Genomic DNA, 15,785 nt, shown 5'->3' with positions numbered 1-15,785 from the left:
TGACCACAACCCGATCGCCTTGACCTGTCCTATCACTCCAATAAGGACTGTGGACCCTCCCAGGAAGAGACAGTTTGAGGCACTTTGGAGTTGCTGATTAGGAGGTCATCAGGCAGTACTTTTTTCATTTTCCTTGTGATTATTGCTTCTATGGCTGAGAGCCATCTGAGTGTGCCTTGCGCATTGCGGAGGTTATTCTCTCGAGCATGGAAGCATATATTCCTTTTTCATATCCCATGACTAGTGGAAAAAAAAAAACTTGGTTTAATCACGCTTGTTCTAATCCTGTTTACAACAAGAAGGAGGCCTACAAAAGGTACCGGAGCCAACCCACCCGTGAATCTCATCTCCTTTATGTTTCTGCCCAGAATCGTGCTAATTCTGTTCTTCACTCTTCTAGAAATAATTTCACTCGTACTAAATGCTCTAAACTCTCCGACTCAGATCTTCCTACTCCTTCTGGCACCTTGCCAAAAACCTTTCTAACAACTTTACCTAATCATTCTTCCTTCCTCTTTTCCACTCTGCTGGCTCTGTACCTATTGCTGTTGCTGATAAAACAGCACTCTTCACACAATCCTTCTCCTCCAATTCCACCTTAGACGATTCGGGTGCTGTTCCTCCATCAATTCCCCCCTCTGACTTCCTCATGGTTGACATTATAATTTCTTCAGCTGATGTATTTTCTGCCATCACTGGTCTCAGTACTAGCAAGGCACATAGGCCTGATGGGGTCCTTCCTGTTGTCCCCAAGAACTGTGCTTCTGTGCTTACACCCTGACCAAGTAAAACCTATCGCCTTTGTTTATCAAATTGTACCTTTCCTTCTTGCCGGAAGTTTGCTCCCATTCAGCCTGTCCCAAAGAAAAGTGACCATTTCGAACTCTCTAACTATTGCCCAATAGCTTTAACATCCTGTGTTTCAAAAGTTTTCGAGTCTATTCTTAACAAAAAATTTCTAAAGCATCTTTTCTGATCGTCAGTATGGGTTCCGTCACGGATGCTCCATTGGCAGTCTTCTCACCTACCTTTCAGACTCCTGGTCATCCTCCTCTCAGGACTTTCGCAAAAGCTTTGCCATTGCACTTGACATCTCAAGGACTTTCGATCGAGTCTGGCATAAATCTTTAATTTTCAGACTGCTCTCATACGGCTTCTATCCTTTTCTCCGTGCCTTCATCTCTAGCTTTCTTTCTGATCGTTCAATAGCGGCTATTGTAGACGACCACCGTTCTTCTCCTTGATATATCAATAGTGGTGTTCCTCAGGGCTCAGTCCTATCACCAGCTCTCTTTCTCTAATTCGTCAATGACCTTCTAAGCTGTACAGCACATTTAACTCCATCCACACATACACTGATGACTCCACGCTTCACCTTTTCATCCAGTTCCTACAGCGTCTATCTCAGAAGTTATTTCAACACACAAGGGATGAGGTTAGGCACACCTTATGTCTGACTTGGCTCATTTCTCTGGTTGGGGTAAAAGTAATTTTGATGTTTTTAATGCTTCAGAAACTCAGTTCTTACATCTATCATCCTGATAAAATCTTCAGCAGGAGTTTCCTCTGATTTTTAACAATATCCAACTCAGTCCTACATATAATCTTTAAGCATGCTTGGGGTTTCTTTCTCTCGGGATTTATCTTATATTACCTCTGTTGTAAAATCCGCTTTCAAGAGATTAGGTGTGTGAAGCTGACTCCGTGCCTTCTTTACCCCCGCACAGTTGCTGACTTTTTACAAGGGTTTTATTCGCCCCTGTGTATTGTACAACTCTCACATGTAGGGAGGCTTCCCACAAGCAACTCTTCTCGACAAGGTGGAGTCAAAGGCTTTTCGCCTCATTAACTCTCCTCTTCTTACTGGCTCCCTTCAATCTTTGTCTCTTCGCCGTACTCTTGCGTCATTATATCTTTTCTATCGCTACTTCAATGGTCACTGCTCATCTGAACTGTCGCTTGTATCCTTCCATTACTAAAGGGGGCATGTAGCACTGTCTCCCTCTGTCTGTATTTCCTACTGCCTATGATCCTGTCTTTCAAACGCAGTGTGTCCAGGCATCTCGAAATGAACGGATCTTGAATTTGGCTTTCTGTTATATTGTTTTTATTTTTTCTTGGAGGGAACAGTCTTTCGGGCGTCTGGCCTTTGGTTCCTTCTTTATGATAAAGAAAAAGATAATGAAGGGTATATCTGACGCCCGTTCGAGAAGTCTATCCAAATATAAATAAAATCGTCTATAGATAGAAAAAATATGATGAAATAATAAGTCACTGGATTGAAAAGGCTAAGAAAATGATTTCCTGTTACCCTCAATTTACTGCCCATGAAGGAATTTGGGATATTTGGGAAAACGTGAGTAACATATAAGCGCTTACTGAGTGATCCTTGGTGCCGACAGGTGTGAGGTGGGCCACATGGCGGCAGGCGAGATGGCAACGGTGGCTGTAAGTGGTTACGCTGTCCTCGCCGCCCTCAAGGTAAGCAATTTAACCTTCACATGTCATCACTTCGGCGCTGATAAGTATCGTCCATACTGAATACGTGTCAAGGCTGTTGCATTCAGGTCTGATGTTATGATCTAGCGGCAATATTTTCATGACATGTCTGTGTGTCTTGAGAAAGATAAGTAAAGTCTACTTTAATGAAATCAGATAATCAAAGAATTTGCTGTCCTGTATAAGATCAATAAAAGAAATCAGAAAATCATGCACACTCGACGTCAGTGTTACGTTAACCCTCCTAAAATTAAGAATATTGGATTCCCTTTGATAAGACTGCTATCAGGATAGACTAATCAGGCACCAGATCCTCGAGTTCATCCTGGGCAGCCACAACAGAAGTGCCTGCAACCTCCACAATCTCCACTTCTCTCCACTCCTTTCTATCAGTCCAAGCTGCCTTTCCTCAACTACAAATAATTTATCTTTACATCATGTTCTCTTGTTCTCATTATATATTCCTCTGTTAACTTTGGTTCTGCCGTATTACTGTAGATTTCATTCACTGTATCCAGACCTCAGTATATCACTGTTAACTGCATCTGTAACAAACATCAGCTTCCACTTCACTTTGGTGCATACTCGTTCGATTGTACGATTCTCTCTCCAGGTAACTCGTCAAGAATATCTCAGAGAACTTCTGGTCTTCTAGCATTTTGCACATATCACCCTTATTAGTCAAACCTGGTTCCAACTCGGTGATATACAGTAAAAGAACGTCTCTACATTCATTCTTACCATCCTATCCCCGATCACTCTTTTCAGTCGTCAGTTTCCTTCCTTGCTCGATTCCACATCGCAACATTATTTCTAAATTCCCCTCGCATTTTTTTTTTTTTTTTTTCAGAATTACCGGCTATCTCTTTCACTGAACTGTCTCACTTACGTAGGTAATGGGTATTCTATTATATTTGACGCCAGAAGAGTTTACTCAATAGTGGGAAACGCTTAGCAGCCGTAGAACTAAAACCACCCGGCTAACTTTTGTGTTAGCATTGTCTCAGTAATATATTTACAGACTATCCCTTTCGCTGAACTGTCTCACTCATGCAGGTATTGGGTACTCTGTTATATTTGACGTCAGAGTTTATTCAATATTGGGAAACGCTTAGTAGCCGAGGAGCTAAAACTATCCCTCTACTTTTGTGTTAGCATTGTCACAGTTATATATTTCATTCTTGTTAATATCAAACAGTTTTACACAACCAAAAGAAACCCCCAGCAGCCGAAGGGTTGACCTTCGTCACACATTCCCTCTCGAACGCATTCAGCTGTACAGATCACATAATAACAAAGTTTCTCTCAAATACCATGTTCACTTTCGAATTTCGTCACTCACAATATTGTTTTTACTGAACAGTGTCTGTAACTTTCCTTCTTCATATACGAACATCAAAGAATTATCTGGAAATAAGCAACAGTACATTCCAATCGTTTTCCCTCCAGTTTCAAGTCAACCCCATTGTCTTTTCATCAACTTCACTAATTACCTCATCCATATGCATACTGAAAACCCAAGAAGATAGCATACATCGGTCTTTCAGGTCCACCCTCAGCTCGAACTCCTCATTAAACTATCCTGCCAGTTTTAATGCTGCTTTTGTTCCATTGAAATCTGTACCGCTGCCACAAACCTAGGTTCCATCCATATACAGCAGTTAAAGATCTTCCATAGTGTCTATGTCTGTCTTGTTATAAGATGTTCGTAAATCAAGAATGCTGCGTGAGACTTGTTTTCCATTTCTAATGGTAGTATGCTACTGCTTTACTTTTCTTCAAGGGAAAATTCACATCCGCACACCCTCTACCAATCTCGGATTCGATTTTTTTTTTCGTTAACTCACCTAAGTCCCTCACTCTCTTGATGAAAATACTGCTGTACACTCATCATACCACTCTGAGAAAAATAATGTAAGTATAGCTCTCTATTCTCTTCATTCACTCTTTTCCCTGCATAGTGATAGAATTATATATATATATGAGCCTCTGTGGTACAGTGGTGAAGTGTGCGTTTCGCACGCTGATGGACGAGGGTTCGCCTTCCGCCAGAGTTGTAAAAACTTTGGGAATCGTTCACCAAGCCACTTGCTACTTTGGCGGACATAAGGGGTGCTGTGGTTGAACCAGTGTCGCATACTAATATGCTTGCACCCAATCGGCTTAAGGCGGGCCAATTACACTTGGTTCACAGACTACACACACATCCAAAGCCACTACAACACTACAATTACAATTACAAGCACTTCTCACCCTACATACAGTCTCTACCAGACAGCCTAAGCCACTGGGTAGAGGTACAGCTCCGTTCAGAAGTTCGTACTACACCCAGCGTGGAAGGCGCTAGTCTCTGCCCCTCCTTCCCGGACGACAGGTTACAGCTTCGGACCTCCCACGAGCAACCAGACTTTGGCTAGTATCAAAGCAGTGTCATTCGCTCACCGACTGTTAAATGAAATGAGAATTTTATTTTCATACTCACATATATCAGTCAATCTTACTGCTGATTAAATGATGAAAGTATGTTTATATTCGCCCGCCTTAAAAAAATAATAAAATAACAGCAGAAAAGCACATAACAGAATATTAGAAGCTCGGCTATGAATCAATATGATTATGCGAGTTAGTGAGTTATCGCATGTCTTAATCCCTAGACACGGGCAGTTTTTCAACTAACCATCTTAGCTCAGTATTTATGAACAGTTCTACCGTTTCAAGGAAAATCTAAGCAGCCAAAAATAATGTGTATGCAGCCAAGATATTCAAACATTTACGATGTATCTGAACAGCGAAAATTCATGTTCATACTCAAAAGTAGATGAAGACGATTGGTGGAGTCTAAGGAATAATGGAAATCATGTGTTTTAAGATGAAGTAGCAAACATGATGTTTCCTCTACGTAACCGTCGGTCTCTCTCTCTCTCTCTCTTTATCTCTGTCTGTCTGTCTGTCTGTCTGTCTGTCTCTGTCTCTGTCTGTCTGTCTGTCTGTCTGTCTGTCTCTCTCTCTCTCTCTCTCTCTCTCCTTATCTCTGTCTGTCTGTCTGTCTGTCTGTCTGTCTGTCTCTCTCTCTGTGGGGTGTGGAAGGGGGTGTTCCACCGAGGTGTTTTGGCTATCCTCTGCTCAAAGGTGAAATCAGTACCATCACGTGCCCCACCAAGTTGACATAAATCGGCGAGACGAGAAATTAATGCTCAGAGGTCAAATTTTTCGCGCTACGTGATGATGGCTTTTCCATCAGGGCAACAGCGCATCAACTTGACCTCACTACAAAAACTGTGATGAAGTGGATAAAGAGATGGGAGGAGAGTGCCAACCTTCAGGACCAACGTAAGTCATAAGTCTTTTGTCTGTAATGTTATGCTAATAATGAATAATTGTGAACAATAGCTCCCCGTTATATTCCAGTGCTAACAGAAACTAAAACTAGTTTTCAGCCCCTGTGGAAGATGTCAGTGAAAATAGCTTTATACAGTGGCGTAGTAAGGGGGTGGGAGTGGGGTTGCAACCTTCTTGAGCATCAGTTTTTGGGAGAGTGGCAAATTACGTCCTGAGTATTATAGTCAACGTTCCCATTTTACTTTTTGACGTGGTGTGGGTGACTAATGTAAAGCATATGCAACAGGTGTAAAAATAGTAATTATTATGCATTATTTTCATGGCCAAATATCCCCTACACTACATCCACAATTATTAGTGGCTGCCAGAGCCAGCGGGCGTGGCCACGCACGGTGGCCGATGTTCACTTCGCCTCTTCTGTTGCTTTCTCACGTCCACACACCTCACACCCGAATATTCATTATGCCTTGTAAAGTCGTGATTTACAAGCAATATATAATGTTCCGTGATACTTTCCCAGCCAATATTTGCTGAACCTTGATTGATGTTTCACAAAATATCAGACTTCGGTTCAGTGATGCACTGTCCACACAGTGTGTGGGGGGGGGGGATGTGAGAGTGGGTGTGGGAGTGTGGGAGTATAGGGGTGTGGGGGTGTAGGCCTGTGGGTGTGGGGGTATGGGTGAGGGTGTGGGGGTGTGGGTATGGGTGTGGGTCTGGGTATGGGTGTGGGTTTGTGGGTGTGGGTATGGGTGTGTGTGTATGTATGTGTTTGTGCCTGGGTGTGAGTGTGTCTGGCTATGAGTGTGTTTGGGTGTGGGTGTGTAATCACTTGAAACTCTTTGTATGGCATAGGGCGAAAATTATGGAGTAATGGAACTGGAAATGGGACTGTTTTGGAATGTGTGTGGCGTGCGTAAAGTGGGTTAAATAATGAACAATAGGAACTAAGAAATTGTTGGTGTGAGGAGCCTTATTAATAACATATAATGATATACAGTTGGTGTGGTCATGAAGAGAGAATGGATCTTGATAAGGTGGTGAAAAAGTAAATTCGAGTTTGAAAGTCGGCGGAGGTTTGGATGTTGTAGTTATTATTGTTGCAACCCCAGGTTCATCTCGTTGCGATCCCAATGGAAATCAGATGCTTCTACTCGTCGTTTCCAAAAGTCTTTGGTTGAGGTTATATTTAAAGACTGTGTTGCAATAGTGATGTGCATGTGGTGAATGAATGTGTTGTGGTGTGGGGGGTTGCCTTGCAGTGTGGGCAAAGTAACTTGTTTGTGAGTTGTATTTTGTGTCGGAACCGTAGCAGGGAACAGTGGTGACCACATCGCAGTCTGACTATACTTTTTTTTTTTTTTTTTTTTTTAAAGACGAAGATGCACTTGACAGGTTGATGATGACTGGCTGAATGCGACATGTCCGAGTAACATAGGTGTATTTCAAATAATTACCAAGTAATGTGACATTACCTGGTAATTATTTGAAATACGAGGATGTTATTGGGACTTGTTGCATTCAGCCAATCATCACCAACCTGTCAAGTGCATCTTCACCTCAATTTAAAAAAAAGAATGAGTATAGGTGTGTTCGTGTCTTTCTGTGTAGGGTTGATGAGGAGTGTATGTCTTGTGGTGGTTCACGAAGGATGCTGTTTGACTGATGGGTTTGGATGGCTGTGGTGGCTAATGGCTGTGTTTATGCACTGTATGTCTGTGATTTGTAGTGTTGGGTGATCTGTGATTTGTATTATTGGGTGGAGAAGGGGGTATGTTGCTGAGATAGTCTGTGTAGTGTTGGGCAGTTGTTCGTTTGTTTATTTTTGGATGGCGGTGATGCAACATGAAATTGCAAGGGTGAGATGGGTACTGAGCTACAGCAATTAACTGTCTCACGTATTCATATGATCTTTGGAAATAATTTTGCATCTTGATGAAAGTGATCTATAATAATGATTTTGATGCATACTGTACTTATTCTTTAGGCTTTGTTCGTCTCCTTAACTCTGCTGACTCCCTTCGGTCTCTCTCTCTCTCTCTCCAGGGATGGCCCGACCGGGAGAGGGGGGTCACCCCCCCCCCCCCCAGTGTGTGTTCTGAGTTAGTCAAAGAATTACTGAGTTGGTCAAAAATCGAGAAGTCATTTAGCAGGCTTAAGCTTTTAAAAACATAGGCCTATTTGCAAAACCGAACCAAAGAAAAAACGTTACATTATCTGATGGTTCTAGCTTGTGAAAGTGACCTAACTGATCAGTTAGATCTTCAAAAAAACTGCAAATTGGTGGAAACTCATGAAAACATGAATAAAATTCTAAAAGGCATTTTCATTACACAATCTGTATATACAGTACAGGTTGTTACTGCTGAATCCTTATTAATCCATTATCCACATTCACTTCAAGTTGACTCATCATTCGTTTTTCACCTTTTTCCTTATTTGACTTACCAAGTGTGATTTGTGTATGTGTGTTATTTTTTTTTTAAGTAGTCAGTTTAAGCATCTTGTATCTCTCACTGTATGACTGAAAATCAGTGAACAGTAGTGCAATTTTGAATTAAATTGTGTCTATATGCACCAGAAATCCAGAATGAGAGTTTGTTAAAATTTGTCACCAGTAAATAAATTACTTTCCAGGAAATACTGTAGGTCTGTTACAATAGAAAATACTTTCTCATAAATTTGGTTTGTTTCCATCTATTTAGTTGGTCAAACCGTAACGCCAAACGGATCAAATTGGTCAAAATTGTCCTTACCCTCCCCCCCAATCACATACTCGGGCCATCTCTGTCTCTCTCTCTCCCTCTACACACACACACACACACACACACACACACACACACCACTGTTCTTCTGAATTCTCTGCTTGTTTCTCTCCCCCATTACGACTGAAACGAGGCACTAGCCTTGCCCCATCCTCTCACCCGCTCTGTGATGCATCTGTTAACTAGTAATCTGCCTTTCTTGTATATGACTAGTTAATTGTTGAAATGTCTTAGGATGTCTTTTTCCAATGCATAGTGCCACATTATTCGAACGCTGTGCATCCAGGCATCTCAGTGAAATGGATATTTGTGTTTACGTTTCTTTGGATGGAGCTGACAGGGTTTTGATTTATGATGGTCACATACAAATCAGTCCTAGTCATTCTAAGAACGAGATTTCAATTCCCATCTCTTGATGTAGCTGTTGTTGTTGTTGTTGTTGTTGTGTAACCCTGGTCTGTCTGGCCAGCGCAGAGCCTTGACCACCGTCAAGCAATCGCGTCTGCAGGGCTGTCCCGTGCAGTGATGGGGTGAAACTAGAATATCCGGCCTTGAGCTGCATTTAGTCTCGCTACGCCACTGTCTTTATAGGCAGTAGTTTGTTTAGTACAACTGTTGCCCTTGTAACAATATTTTCATATCATACAATATATTTCAGCACAAGTATACATACTCGTAATGTTTTCCCAAACTAGACTTTCGGCGTTGATTTTTATTAGTGCCATATTTACTAATAGCGAATACTTTCATGTTAGAAAGGACGGGAGCCCCTCGAAGAACCACCCAGGCTGGAGATGCTGCTATTGTCGCAGCAGCAGGGGGAACACCTCTCACGATCGCGGTGGCCATAAGGGACAGTCGTCAGTGAGATGTGTCCGCGCTGACTGTCAGGCAAAGGCTGCATGACGCTGGTATACCCTATAGAATTCCAGCAATGATGGAAAGCCTGATACAACAACACAGAGAGGGGAGGTTAACCTTTGCTCAATGCTAGTTTCAGAAGAATCTAGACTTTTGGTTGCGAGTCATCTTCATGGATGAGAAGTGTTTCTCCTCCACCTCGCATGGTAGGGTTCACTGCTGGAGAAGAAACAACACCAGGTATATGATATTACCATTTTTATTACTGATAAAATTCCGTACTGTTATTCCACCCCCCCCCCCAAGGCTTCGTCTTCGTTGCAGTCATCTGTTTTCTGTTCACCTCGCTGTTACAATAATTAACCGATATTCAGACTTTCACCTATGGAATAGGTCAATAATGAAGCTGTCTTCCGTAGTCTGCATACCCCTCCGTCCTTGATTTCCAGCCTTTTAAAGGCAATATGACCAGGCATCTAAAATAATCAGGATCCCTTGTTTTGGTCTTATTCTGTTCATATTGTCCTGGAAAAAGACATGATTCCTTCTACTCTTTGCCTCTATTTTCTTTGTATAAAGACATTAGTGCCGAGAAAAACTGTGATCAGTTCTTAGGGGAACATGTCATCAACTAGTATTCTGTCTAATGGCTGCAACAATAAAAAAAAAAAAAGAAAATATATATTTCGCGTGCAGATGCGAGAGGGCCGACATTTGTGAGGAGGCACGATCGGGTCACGTTACCTGTAACATCTGGGGATACCTGACTCTACATGGCCTGGGTGACATGTTCAGCATCGAGGGGCGTTTTACTGCTGACCAGTGTGTCCATATCCTGAAGGAACGTTCTCTGCCATCTTTACGTGCAAAGGGTTTCCCGTTCCAAGATGGACCTGTAATTTCCATGCATGACCGGTGCCCCATCCACACAGCACGAGTAGTACGGCAGTGGTTTCAGAGACAAGACATACTTCATCTGTCAGACTGGCCCGCCAAAGGGGTCAATCTAAATGTAACAAACATGTTTGGGCTGACATGATTAATACCTGGCAGCCAGGAGACGAGAGGACAAGAAATGATCTCCTCGACCACGTAAACGCCCAGCAGGAACTTTGCCGGCGCAAACACGACTTCATCCGTGGCCTTGTAAGCTCCATGCCTGACAAGTTGCAAGCAGTGATTGAGAAAGAGGTAGGCTGGACCCGATATTGATGTGAAAAGTTAGGCAACAGTTATCATTATATTAAGGATATGTATGCATATTATACAGATAGATAGATAGATAGATACTGTTGATAGATAGAGATAGATAGATGTAATAGACACAATAGCTAGATATAATAGTTACAATAGACATATATTATAGATAGTTAGATAGATAAATATAATAAAGATGTAGATATAAATATGATATAGATAATTAGATATGGTATAGAGACAGATATAGAAATACTATAGATAGATATAGATATAATACAGATTATACTCGTGTATATATATATTGTTGACTATAAAATAGAAATAAAAATAAAATTGTCTTTTTTGTCTGAAAACTTCCGTATAATTATGCTTGTATATTATCCACCTCCTATTAGATGCAAGATTATATATATATATATATATATATATATATATATATATATATATATATATATATATATATATAATTTGGTTTTACGCCAGGTATCCCCGAAGGGCCAATGCGTTGCCCCTGGGTAGAGGACTTCTGAACTAGAGCGTGTAGCATTTTATGACCGGATGCCCTTCCTGATGTCTACCAATGACCCTTGGGTGGATTCGATCCTCCGACCCTTCGGTCAGAGCGGAGCGCTCTAACCCACTGAACCACGGCTGCAAGATTACTCACTCGTAATAAATATAATGTGTTCCTTGGCCTTCCCATACAAACAGGACGGATAAAGTAAACTATTGCAATGTCTTTTCCTCCACAATTATGCGATTTGTTAATGCGTCGGTGGTGGTGGACGGTGGTTGCGGAGGTGATGGTGGATTGTGAGTGTTGGTGGGTGGCGGCGGTGGCGGCAGCGGCGACGTTGATGGTGGTGGGTGGTTGTGGTGGGTGGCAAGTGGCGGAGACTGTGGTGGTGGTGGCTGTTGTTGTTATTGTTGTTGTTCTTATGAGTTTGTGTTGTGTGTTTGTGTGTGTGTGTGTGTTTATGTGTTTGTGTGTTTGTGTGTGTGTGTTTGTTTGTGCGTGTATGTGTGTTTGTGTGTGCGTGTGTGAGTTTGTGTGTGCATGTGTGTGTTTTGTGTGTGTGTGTGTGTGTGTGTGTGTGTGTGTTTCATTGGGAGAAAAGTCAGCTCACAAATCACTTATTGATTCATATCAGAGTTCTTCATTTCCCTCTATTTGTGTATTGTAAATTATTACTTGTATACATATTTTCATCACAACCGCATAATGTCCACGTATTTCCTTCATTAATATGTAATAATACTTGCCAATATCTGTATAAATATCCGTTTCATCTCAATTTTCGCATTCGTCGTGTGACTGAAACTGTTCCGGTATTTGCTGCTCTGTCTGGGGTGGCGAGCGGTTCGGGGTATTAACATGTCGTCCAGAAAGAGCTGACCGAGGCTTGTGCCTTCCACTTTGAGTGTAGTACGAACTTCTGAACGGAGCTGTACATTGGCTTGTATCGCCCCTGCTTCGGTAGGGATAGGCCGGTCCTGCAGTGGACCTCAACGGCTGATGATGATATATATATATATATATATATATATATATATATATATATATATATATATATATATATATATATATATATATAATCTACCTATCTATAGATAGATATCTTCCTTCTAATCATTCACTATCCTTCCATTAAATTAAATAAAGGAACAAAACGTAATCATGCCACTGCCACTGCAGCCTATACTTCTGCATTTCATCACTTATCTGCTTCTGAAGCCTTTCCTAACTTCAGTACCTCGGAATTGCCACCTGTCTGTCACGTCTAACTGTACTCTTTCTCAGTCTAATTTCCACTCTTGTTAATCTTAAAAATAGAATCGTAGTCTCGTTCTCGCAGTTTACATTCAGCAGCTCATAAAAGTGCTCTCTCTCCACCCCGTATATACTGTGCTCCTTTGCTCCTCACCTCGTTACTTCCACTCATGTCACTTGCCTCATGACGTCTGCTGTCTTCGCCTCCAGTTACCTTTTTGACCTGTTTTTTCATATCAGTTCTCCGCTTTGCTCTATGTTTTCTTCCATTGTTTCACCTGCTGTAGCCATGTTTTATCTCAGTGAATACTTAAACTCTATTTTGGGCCATATACACAACAAGGTCTCCCATAAAACACGATCGTCTTCGCTTATTAACTAATCTTTATTTGGTTCCTAATCGCTGACCTTCCACGCCTTCGTTTCAGCAAACTGTAACTTTTGCTCCAATTCCCCCTCGCATTTCATATATAACCATTGTTCTCATTATTCAGCTCCATGCTGGCGTATCCTAACCCTGATCAGACACTTTTCTCCTGCCTCTCATTTGATTCAGTTTCTTGTAGTTTTCTTATTCTCCCAACTGTATATCGCTCATTAGACCTAACATCACTGATTAACGATCAGACAGTTCTTGACAACTGATTGTGCCTTAGTATCACAAACGTCTTTTCTCACTCATGCATGAATATACACGTAATAAATCAGCTTGTAATATTCTTCTTGTCCACCAATTACACTCACCATTCTCCACCTACACTTATGCATGATTTTATGTTGAACGAGAACCTTTGCCAAACCAAACCCCATTTCACCATCACCAGAGTGTTTTCATTTTTAACTACGTTTGATTCTACACGTAAACGATTCACCAGGTTCCTTGGCTTCCTCACAGTGGCTTTCATATTCCCAAGCAACGCCAGTCTTTCCCTCTTGCCAACATTCCACACATTCAGTTTATTCTTTTGACAGTTCCTTCCCTATAATTCAATGACACACATCGCACACAAAATCCATGAGTGTTTACCTGTTTTTAAATTAAGTCTTAAAGTTCTTGCTCCCATCTCACCCCAGAAATCTTTTAATAACGCAGTAGTATTAGTGGCTCAGCTGCAGCCGGTGGATACAGAACAGCACAGTTCTAATCTTACAAGCAGAAGAAAGAATATACAGTATCTATACTTTGAAAGCAAAGGTATCTGTGTGTGTGTGTGTGTGTGTGTGTGTGTGTGTGTGTGTCTCTCTCTCTCTCTCTCTCTCTCTCTGAATGAGCGTGTGTGTGTGTGTGTGTGTGTGTGTGTGTGTGTGTGTGTGTGTGTGTGTGTGTGTGAAAACTTGCATGTCATCCTACCGGTGCAGACTGGTGGTGGGGTGAGTAGATTGGTGGGCTGATGAATGGGGTGGGTGAATGAACAAGCAGAGTGGGCAGATTGGGTGGGAAGTTGTGGGCCGGGTGTGTGGCACTGAGCTCTACATTATGCAGACTTTCTCGTGAGTAGCACCGCATAATTTACATAGCCGCCACCAGGGTGGCGCTGGTGTAGCAGCAGCCATGTTACACCACGCCTGACGCCAGTGTTTTTGTATTGAGTTGCTCTGTGGGTTTTTGAAAGCAGCTGATGATTCCGGAAAATATAGTGCTATGGTCCACAGTGCAGCTTATGGATACGAAAATGGGCACAGGAATTCATCGAAGAGAGATGGCGTTACATTTCACAAGTAAGAAATATATTTTGTCGCTAATTCTACAACATTACTGTCCCTCGGGTTGGGTCCGGAAGATTCTTCCCCAGTATCCCTGCATGAATGAGGCCACTAAAAGGGGCCCATTTACCTCCAGTCTTTCTCTCCATGTCCTTTTCTCTTCTGTTCACACTCTCTTGTAGATATTTCCATGTTTCTTCCTGTCTTTATCAATTTGGACATTCAGTTTCATGGCGTGGATAGTTTAAGGACTTCTCACACCATTTCAACACCATTACTTCGATGTAAAACAGCTTCATCACTCTCATTTCAACGTTAATACCACACCATCTCTTACCTTTCTGGCATTACCTTTCTCTGCCTTAGTGCCGTAAAGAGTAAATTCTGCACTGCAGCAACCTATGGCGTTGTTTTATACACATTGGCTAAATATACTCCAAATAATTCGTTGAACTAGGCCGAGAAAAAAGTCACAATTCATACGTTTTTGTATTATAAGCGACAAGTGTAAGTTTTTCAGTATGGAGCCCAAAATCACGCTCTCGCAGCGGAGATAGCGTCTTCATCCTATAGTGCTCAGTGGTGTGTGGATACCGTGGGTGGTTGGGTGCGTGGATAGGCAAGCGGTTTGAAGTGGTCAGGGTGGAGCGTAAACTGGCAGGATGGGTGGCGTGAATGGCGTGTGTGGGCAGTGTAGGTGTGGTGGGTGGGAATGGTGGGTAGGCAGGGTTGGGTGGGTGGGTGGGATGGGCCGGTGTGTGGGGGAAAACAGGTCTCTGTGAGGAAAACTGGTTCATGGGGGCAAACAGGTCCATGAGGAAACTAGGTCCATGGGGAAAAAAAAAATAGGTACATAGAGTTAAAAAAAAAGAAGTCCATGACAAAAATATGTCCATGGGGAAAACAGGTTCATTGTGAGATTATCTTCATGGTAACAATAGGTCCGTTGAGGAAAATAGGCCTGAGGGAGATAATTGGTCTGTCAGCCTATCTGTAGTCACACACGTTAAAGCTATAAGGGATAGCCACAAACAAATCGCCTCCATGTCACTTTGTCCTCTGTCATCAGGCTGCCCTCTGTGTAACCCACACCCCCTTCTCTCATATATATCTCTCTGCTCCATCCCTCCATCTTATTCTCTGTCTCCTTCGCCCCTCTTGCCCCTTATCATACTTACATACCCTTGAAGTCAGACTCGTTCTGCTCCCTCTCCACGTGGCCAAACAATGTCAGATCATTTCCTCTTAGCTTTCAGTCACAACCACATCAATACCACCAGTAGAGTGCGCTTTGTGAGCGTGACGAGCGAGCGAGCGTCTGTACATATGCCTATCATCGTATTTTCATCTTGATGTAAACTTTCCACATTTCTGATGGCAGAGTTGAACAATAGCAGAAGAATAATTGAACTAAAATATTAATTAACTTTCTCAAGTTTTTTCTCTCTTAAACACACCCTTGCTGATTTCACCCCCTAACCATAGAAAAAACGTTCATGTAAAATTATGAGCGTAATATCCGATGTTTAATTGTTAGAATTCATGCAAGAAGCATACTTTTACAACAGGAAATCTTCCATTCGATTTCATATTAGAACATGTCAACTGAAGCCCTAGGTACATTTCCATGGATAGCTTGGATTCCA

General features: G+C 42.0%; 1 protein-coding gene across 1 annotated transcript in view; it reads left to right on the top strand.

Moving 5' to 3' along the window:
- The first annotated feature begins 2,327 nt into the window (after window positions 1-2,327).
- LOC145399102 (uncharacterized) overlaps window positions 2,328-15,785 on the top strand; it is a 32,271-nt gene continuing 18,813 nt past the window's right edge. Inside the window, exons 1-2 of the mRNA XM_080271848.1 lie at window positions 2,328-2,356; window positions 2,403-2,481. Of these exons, the coding sequence (XP_080127974.1) occupies window positions 2,328-2,356; window positions 2,403-2,481 (108 nt within the window). The remainder of the gene's footprint in view (window positions 2,357-2,402; window positions 2,482-15,785) is intronic.

The sequence above is a fragment of the Coenobita brevimanus genome, chromosome 47, assembly GCF_032717465.1.
Source record: "Coenobita brevimanus isolate Jiangsu-jjx chromosome 47, ASM3271746v2, whole genome shotgun sequence".
NCBI classification, from domain to species: Eukaryota; Metazoa; Arthropoda; class Malacostraca; order Decapoda; family Coenobitidae; genus Coenobita; species Coenobita brevimanus.
The sequence above is the reverse complement of the archived record's forward strand: the minus strand, read 5'-3'. Positions and strand labels throughout refer to the sequence as shown.